This window comes from Malania oleifera, chromosome 8, assembly GCF_029873635.1.
Source record: "Malania oleifera isolate guangnan ecotype guangnan chromosome 8, ASM2987363v1, whole genome shotgun sequence".
In the NCBI taxonomy this organism is placed as follows: Eukaryota; Viridiplantae; Streptophyta; class Magnoliopsida; order Santalales; family Ximeniaceae; genus Malania; species Malania oleifera.
Window position 1 is genome coordinate 109,289,337 of NC_080424.1, and position 9,579 is coordinate 109,298,915.

At 34.4% G+C, this 9,579-nt stretch overlaps 1 protein-coding gene across 1 annotated transcript; it reads left to right on the plus strand.

The window, feature by feature from the left end:
• Positions 1-8,005: 8,005 nt before the first annotated feature.
• LOC131162985 (uncharacterized) lies at positions 8,006-9,092 on the plus strand. Its single transcript, XM_058119638.1, has one exon. The coding sequence runs from the start codon at positions 8,236-8,238 to the stop codon at positions 8,983-8,985; it is 750 nt and encodes a 249-aa protein (XP_057975621.1). The 5' UTR covers positions 8,006-8,235; the 3' UTR covers positions 8,986-9,092.
• Positions 9,093-9,579: the final 487 nt, after the last annotated feature.

Here is a 9,579-nt window from a genome sequence, read left to right on the forward strand (position 1 = left end):
GTCTACATGTTGCTCTGGTATCATTTTTTTTTTTTTTTTGTGAAGAATGACAATCACAATCAGGATCACACATGGAAGGATCAACATCTCAAATAAAATGTCCTTTAATTTTGTCAGTGTAGATGGAAGATCCGTCTGCTTCAACCCTGCTTAAAGGAATATCTTCCTCAAAAGTTACTAGTTTTATCATCAGAGATTGGAAAACTGGAGGAGTGCTGGATGAAACCATATCTTTTGGATTAAACACAGTTTTCACAATTCCATTTGGAAGTTTTTGAAATTTTGGATCTATAAGATGGATGGGTGTTGATTACTGATGAAGTTGCTCATAACTGGTAATCTATTCCAGAGAAATAAGTTGCTTTAATTCTTCTCTGGGAATCAATTGTGGAATTTGAAGGATACTAGGAACATCATCTTCTCTTTTAGCAGTAATCAGAATTGTGTCTTCGAATTGTCCTGGGAGAGGAAGATCAATTGCATGATCTTGAAGTCTATAAATCAGCTGATGATGAAGAGTTGCCAAGTAGGCTGATGAAATTTATAGAGCACTAATAATTTGAAGTTGAACCTTTATACAATTCCTCATATTCTTGTCTCTTAGAGGAATATTAAAATTAGGGAAAAAGTGAGACAAACGCTACCAACTTGAAGAGTGGTAAGCAAAGTTCCAATGGATGCATGCTCATACTGGGTATAGGTAGTATTAAGAAGGGTAATCCTGGTTGTAATAGGAATTCCTTTACGACCATGAAGAGTAAGAAGAAGTCGAACAGCTCCAAAGTGAAGGTGAGTATAACCTTCTCTGGTCTATTGATTGATCTGATTCTAGTCAAGCTCAAGATCAACGTACTACTCTTTGGAGGAAGCTAGGATAAGACATTTATCAAGGGTTGTAGTTTGGACATATTCTTTAACATGGGGTCTATTGTGAGAAACAAGGAGAGTACGAACTTGACTAATTAGAGATTTCTTTCTTCTAAAAATATTATAAAGATTTATAAGAGGAAGAAAGGTTTCCTGAATCTGAGCAAAGTTAGAAATATAGGAATATTCAACTAAGTTGGTAATATTAGAAGAAGTGGTTCTTTTTATGAAAGGAGGAAGAGAAATCGAAGAAGAGAGTCTGGCTGGAGTGATCTCAGAACTTTGAGGGTAAGAATCCATGGGTGAAGTTTCCCTTAATTATTTGTACCCCATTCTTCTAAAATCACTTCTATAATCTTAACTTTCCTGGACTCCAAGCAAGAAACTTGGCTCTGATATCACACAGAGTCGAGAGCCCCTTGATCCTTCAATGAAAGCAACCAATCTAGGACCCTTTCTCCAACACAATCCTTCCCATGGATTTCAAATGGAGAGTTTGGGTCTTCAATCAATGCTTTACCAAAGAAGATCAATGGGGACCGTACAATCTTTCTAATGTGCAAGATCCTCCTTAGAGACAAGCACAGAGCATACTCGAATACAATTTCATTAAACCTGAGTTTAAGTCTTAAAGGCTATGTTACGGGTATCCACTATAAAGTTATCCCTCATGAAACCATAACAACATTACAAGCTCATTGAAGTGACGCTTAGAAACTCTTTGGACAAATAGTGTCAAGGAAAGAGAGGTTTTAGAAATCCATTAGAAGAGAAAACACAAATTTATTTATTTATTTTTTAATTTAGTCTGACTTACAAATCGGGAAGGCAGTCCCTTATATAGAACATCAGGTCCCTTGCTTTCTCATGAATAGACAAAAGATAAAAGCAGACTAATGACATAAAGTAAGGACAACGCAAAAGGTGACAGCACATGCATGACTGCATTTGTGCGATTTCCCACTACCTTATGGCGTAAAATATGCAATATTCTATAATAAAATTTTAAAATAATTATTTTTATCTATTTTTTATAATTACAAATTCATAAAAAAAAAAAAATTTACATTACCACTTATTTTATCTACGATAATAAAATATTTTTTATATAAATCATATATAATTCTTTGATTATAGACACTTTATTCCTCCCCAAACACGTAATTAAGAAGAAAGAAGAATGATGATTACATCATTGTAAGTGGGTATTATAATTAGCAAGTAATTAATTGGAGTACAAACCGTACCGTTCAAAGTTGAAACAGAGGAGTTGTACACAGATACGTAACCACATTAGTTAAAAATTAATTTAGTGGTAGCGTGGACTTGTGGTGGATCCTGTCTGGAAAGCTGCCACGTCCGTTACCGTACGCACCTGCTTATGCGGATCCCACTCAGCGGCCCTCTTCCTCTCATCCTTTTCTTTTAATTTCATTTTCTTTAATTAGTCACTTTTCCTTGTCATAATGAATGACCTATTTAATTTTCCCTAATCAATGTCTATTTTCCTTTTTTTCTAAACAATAATTCATTTATATCTCATGCGGGAAAGAAAAATTATGACAATTTTTTTTTAAAAAAATTAACATACCAGGCACAACAAATATACGGTAAATTTAGTGAATACTTTTTTAATTTTGCAAGTCATTAATTTTTATTTTAAAAAATTATTCATATATTTGAAGAAATATTCATTTGTCTCGATATTTAATATATAAAAAAAAAAGGAGTATCCTTAAGGTTGATTCAAACTCAACCTTAACTAAGGAATGCATCATTTTTCTTTCTTTGGTTGTACTTGATATGTAATTTTATATTAATTGGTAAACATTAGAGTTGCTTCTGTGTATAAACTTAAGGGCAATTTAATGTGAACGAAAGTGTTACAAAAGTTCTTTGTAGGAGTTTTCTACTGTCATGCATAATAGTAACTCATTCAATCGTTTGAAAACAAAATTGCTCTACTATTTACTACATTTGAGATACTTTGATCTTATTAATACAACTATATTTATATCATCAACCAATCGTAGTCAATGGTACATGAGCCGATATTATGGTATACAACTGTAGAAAAAAAGGATTTGGATTTAACTGTATATATGTTGACTTAGTCATATGAATGTAAGGCACGATAGTAATACAAGTATCACATACAGTACATGCTTCATGCCAGAGTCAACATTTACATATATAACATTTTCTATAAATCATAATATTCCTTTTTGGTAAATCATAATATTAGATTGCCTTTTATAACGTGTGGAAGGTTAGGCCTATTTTGATTTTTTTTTTTATCCTATTAGTATATTTTGTTGACCATTTCAAAGAAAAAAAACCTTGCTTGAGTGCCTTGGGAAAAAAATAAAAATAAATATTACATGCACCTTTAATATTTCAAGCTGTAAATTAGTCATTTGTAAGATATTAAAGATTTTGGTAATTCTTGGTTTACAAATAAGAAATCCTTAATTTGAACATATACCAATTAAAGTGTTATGTGAATTGGGTGTGCTCATGTGTGAGAGAGAGGAGAAAAGTACAATGATTATCCATAAGCTTTAGCGAAATGGTTGGTCCATCATTTGAAAAAATTACATCGACACTCCTAACTAATGACGTATAATATATATTTATTTTTAAATTGACACGTTTTAAATAGTAAAATAAAGTTGTTTATGTAAGTTCACTGCATAAGATGACATTATCTTAAGTCAGTGATTAGTAGTTTTCATTTTGTCAAAACTTTTCTTGGAACGGTGTTGGACGCTCTTAGGGGCCGTTTGCAATTTCCACAACATTCGAGAATGGAAATAATAATAATAACTAATCTATCATTTTATGTTTAGTTATTAAGGAAAGTGAGAACAAAAAAAGTTGAAAATATATTTTACAAAATTTTGATATTACTCGTTATTAAAATTTATTAATTTTTAAAATTTTTCAATGTTTGGTTATTAAGAAAAGTGAGAAGGAAAGTTTCAAAAATATTTTACAAAATTTTGATCTTACAGATCATTAAAATTCAATTATTTCTTAAATTTTAATCATATTGAAATAAATTTTTATGTTTAATAAAATTTGAGTTTTTTACTCTCCTTTTTGTTTATTTGATCCAAATATATTCTTTAATTAAAGTCTTCTATTTGTAATGAGATGCAACTTGCGGTTTTTATAAAATTGTTTCTTGGAGATTGAAATTAACTCCTGTGCGGGAATGATGGTGAAAGAGCAAAGATCCGAGTTTTTTCTCGATTTATCCTTTTTTTTTTAATATATATTAAATAATACTTTTTTTGAGATAATAATTTGCGGAATGACTCTGATGTAATCTCGCTACTTGAAGTAGCGAGATTTGCCACATGTCATTGTGTAAATTATTTTCCTCATAAATATATTGTTTAATATATATATTTTTAAAAATGATAAATCGGGAAATAAATTTTTCTGCGTAATAAATCGAGAAATAAATTCTTTTATGGCAGCAATGAAATCAGAATTCTTTTATGGCAGCCTAGATCAAATCATACAAATACAAATTTGTTAATCAGAATCAAATTATAATTAATTTATACATTAAATGACTCAGAATATATATATAGTATAAAACTTTTGTGATAGCTTTTAAAATACTTAACATTTTATCAAATTATAATTTTAAAAATAACTTAGTTATTATATTATGAAATAAATTATGATGGTAAAAAAAAAGCTTAAACTTAAAATGAGAATGAAAGATTATCCATCATTTGTAATAAATTATTTGATTCAAATAATCATAAATTCGTTGCTTAATTAAGTTTAATATGAGTTATAATTTCTTTATCTGATAATTTGTCTAAATTGTTATTGTAACTTCTACAAGGCCAGAGGAGGCGAGCGCATCAATAAGCAATCGAACAGCTCTGAGGGAAGATTGTATATCTCAGGAAAAACATCATTACCTACAATCACAATGTAGCAACCTGCTATAATTTAAATTTTTTATTATTTTTTTCACATATACTATTATTCACATGTAAGCTGAAATTACACTGCTCTGATACCTTCTATTTTAGGTTTAATTATCCACCTAAACAGCGAGAAGCTGTAGTCATATATCCACAACCATACACAAAAATTTTACAATACCAGAGAGTTAGATTATCCTTAAGTTACACGTATATAACAGAATAGGGCTATACAAAAATATTTTCTACCCCAAAAGACTCACCTGTCTGACAGGGCAGTACTGTAGTCCCTCTACCTGCGAGCCTGATATGCTCGCCTAGTTGGATCACCTGAAAAAAAAAATGTTAATATGATGGGATGAGACAACGCTCAGTATGACGAAATATACTATTGCTATTGTGTGGAAAATGAGTTACAATTCTATAAAAGTCTATTTCTATATAATTATGTATAACTGAATATGTAAATACGGTACAAATAATATAAACCACCACTTATATCCATGTCGCTTAACATATCCGTATTTAGGTTTCTACACATAATATTTATAGTGTACATAAGTATATTTTATATTTCTGTAAAACTGTATATACATAATAATAACTGAAAAACTTCTCTCGATGGATAGCTGTATGTCATGATTTAACCCCTCATGACAGGGTTGTGCGGCTCATAGGCAGGATCTATCACTGGCTGACCTACCAGGATAAACCACTATACTCCGTCAGTCAAATTAGCCCTCTTCAACCCATATTTGATGAGGAGTCTGTCCATAACATAGGCACGATTGACTTATCTACAACACGTATTATCTAAATATGTGGTTGCACTCTGAACTGTATATAGTTACGGTACCATGCTCTGTAAACTGTATTTGTAATGGTCCATCAGGGTCTGATACTATATAATACGTTTCTGTATATAACTATCTGTTTTACCATGATTCTGTAATAATTGTATTAACCATAACACTGAAATAAATTGTATCTATATTAACTATATTTCTGAGATTAACTGTAAATCTGTATATCATGGTGTTGTAAAACTAAATAATCATGGTATACTGTAAAAATACTGTAAAACATGTTCCCCGTCTGTATATTCTGTAAAACACAATCCTGAAAAATACTGTAAAACATATTTCTGTACTGTATCCATATTCTCATGTCACACAGTAATTAAAACATCTTACACATAATTGATAACTGTATAAAATTCCTGTTGTGAATAACAATTTGGTAATTACATATTTTATTCTGAAAATCTTACTAGAACTATCTAGCATAGCATATTTCTCTTACCTGATTCCTGCTAAAATCTCCTACTGTACGGGCCTTATACCTGCAGGACTCCCCACTCAATACCTTGAAAATCAAATATCCCAGAAAAAAAATATTACTATTTCTTCACCTACTACATTTTCCTACAACTTCTGGAAAACCAAATTTTGACAAAAAGACCTTAGCCTGAATCTGGGATGAAGTCTAACTTCGTCCCACCAATGATTCGCTCTGGCAGACTTAGGAAGAACTTCTCCAGAAGCATCGTGGCGGCCTTTGATCGTTGATCCGACGACTAACGGGGCCGAAATAGAAGAGAGAGAGAGAAAAGGAACAGTAGAGAGAGAGAAGAGAGAGAGTTCCGCTGAATTTCTGCGTAAAAATTCTCGTTTAACACTATTTATACTGTGGCCTTCGTCGACAGCCACGTCACCTCGTTGACGAAATTCATAATCCCCTCAAATATATTCTCGATATCTACTCGTCGACAAAGTCTACTACCCCCCTTTTGTTTTTGTTTCTGTTTCCATTTCCCTCACTCTTTATTATTTAAATACCATTATACTTTGGATCATTAAACACAATATCAAAAACAGAAATACAAAAGAAAAATAATTTTATTGTATAACTGCTTGCACGCTTCATTGCAGCACACAAAGAGCAACGACCTTGAGATTACCAAAGAGTATCTCTTTAGCCACTGCTTCCATGCACAAAGATATGAGCGATGAAGATTCACCCATTGTGAAAAGTTGCGATGTTGCTAGAGAATAGACATGCAAATCGAAATGGTAGAAAAAAAAATGAAGCGAAATTAGAAGGTGCGGATCAGACCGAAACATGAGTCATTTCAAATATTAAAAAAATAAATATTATTTAAAACTATTAACTATTACTCATTAGTCATTACTATAATTAATTTTGTTCTTTGAGAGCAGTCAGATTGTGGGATGGCCGCCTATAATGGCGTTGCTGTCTTCGGCGTTAAGTCCATTGATGACTTATGACTGAACATGACATTGGAACAAGACAACGAAAACAAAAGCAAACGAAAAAAAATAAATAAATAATTACACAGAAGAATTTATTATCTATTTATTACTCTTATCAAATCCATCGCTGTCATAAAAAAATTTATTTCACGATTTATTACGCAAAAGAATTTATTGTCTGATTTATCATTTAAATATATATATATATATTAAATAATATCTTTTTTAGGAAAATAATTTTCGGAATGACACGTGGCAAATCTCGCTACCAAAAAAGAATTTATTTCTCAATTTATTACGTCGAAGAATTTATTATGCAGAAGAATTTATTTCTTGATTTATTATTTTTTAAAAAATATATAAAATAAAATCTTTTTTGAAAAAATAATAACGTGACATGTGACAAATCTTGCTACTTAAAGTAGTGAGATTTGTTTAAATTTCGCTACTTATGTAGCGAAATTACAACAGAGTCATTACCGAAATTATTTTCTCCAAAAAAGATATTGTTTAATATATTTTTTATAAAAAAAACAAATTGAGAAAAAACGCGCAAAGATCCTCGAATGAGGGGTGGAACATTCTGATTCCGGTTCCGACGGCGAACTACGGATAACCAACGGCAAACAGCAGCAGATTTTGCATTTTGGACGGTAACGGAAAGAGGAGGGAGGGGATTGGGGAAGTACGAGGACGGGGGAAGCCAACCACGACAAAAACGGGAAATGGGAAATGGGAATTGGAAATTGGAAGGAAAGTCAAAGCAGGGAGGGAGGGTCCGTGCGAATGAGGGTGCGGGCGGTTGAATGGGAAAGTGCTTGCAGCCCAAGCTTCTCAGAAACAGGACAGGAAAAACCCAAACATCCATCAGGCGTCAAGACTCAAGACTCGAGAAGGAGCGCGTATAGCGTCGTCGCCCCTCCTGTGTGACTGGCCGAGTCGTGTCACCTCCACCCTCCTCTTTCGCTTACATTCATCATTTCTGACGACTTCACTTACATCACACCTCGCACGCCTCCGCGCCTTATATTTGATAGTCCTCTCCCCTAACGGTTTCCGCACTCTCTCTCTCTCTCTCTCTCTCTCTCTCTCTCTCTCTCTCTCCACAACGAGACTCCAAGCTTGTGATCAGTCTGCGATCGGATATGGGTGGGTGTTGCTCTGCTTCAGTTGGAGATCAGGCCAGCGGCGGAAGCAGCAGAAGAAGTGGGAGCGGCAGTACTACTACTGCTGCTCATATCATCACTCTGAATGGAGATCTCCGACCCTACCACATTCCTATCTCTGTTTCTCAAGTCCTACAAATGGAGCAACAACATCACCCTTCTTCTTCTTCTTCTTCTTCTTCTTCTTCTTCCTCCGACACCTACTTTCTTTGCAACTCCGACTGCCTGTACTTCGACGACTACATTCCCGCCCTGGAGTCCCACTATCAGCTCCTCCCGAACCAGATCTACTTCCTCCTCCCCACCTCCATGCTCATCTACCCCTTGTCCGCCTCCGACATGGCCGATCTCGCCGTCAAAGCGTCCGTCGCCCTCCAAAATACCGCCTCCTCCTCTCGCCGCCGCTCCTCTAATAATAAGAAGAAAGGCAGTCGCATTTCCCCTGATCTGTTACTCCTAAACAACAACAACACCACCAGCACTCATCGCGATTACGATGCCACGGCCTCTGTTTCCGATGCACAATCTCTGATGAAGCGTAAGAAGATGGATAAGGACAATAAGATCGGCAGCGGCGGGGGGCTTCAGAATAAACCGTCGTCGATGATGCCGGGTGCGTCCTCCATGAGGAAGTTGCAGAGATATTCATCGAGACGAGCAAGGATGGCGGTTCGTTCCTTCAGACTCAGATTGACCACTATTAACGAAGGATCCATCCTTCTATTTTAGATTTCGTCTTCAATCTAGTTGCTCTGTTTGATTAATTATCAAAGACATATATATATTCGAATTATATTACTATATCGAGGGGAATCGAAATAACATTTGTCTTCAAATATATGTATATATATATATATGCTGGATCGATCGATCTGCTCTCCTCCCTGCTAGCTACCTGCATGCAGTAAAAGCGCAGAGACGCGGGGATGGAGAAACAGGGACGGCATCGGTGGAGTCGAGCACTGTGTACCTTCCCTAGCTATCTAGCTAGCTAGCTTGGTTACTGGGGATTGAATATTTCCCACTACGTTAAAGTGGGTATGCATTTTCATCTACTGTAAATTAATTTGTTCATCATCATCCTTTTATTCTTTAAATTACTTTGTTTGATTTTCAATTTCCCCACGCCAATCCTTTTGTATGATTCTGTTTACAATAACTTTAATTTAAATATATATGCCTGAATATTGAAACCAGAGAGTTAGCAGATCGAAATGTGGAAGGGGTACACCAGTATCCCGGTTTTGGGGATGGAGAAGTTGGCGCACGCGGTGTGGCGCCGAGGAGGATAAGAGATAAGGTGCCGTCGGCCGTCCCTTGTCC

Coding starts and splice junctions, on each gene's coding strand:
- LOC131162985 (XM_058119638.1), top strand. CDS start 8,236: ATGGGTGGGTGTTGCTCTGCTTCAGTTGGAGATCAGGCCAGCGGCGGA.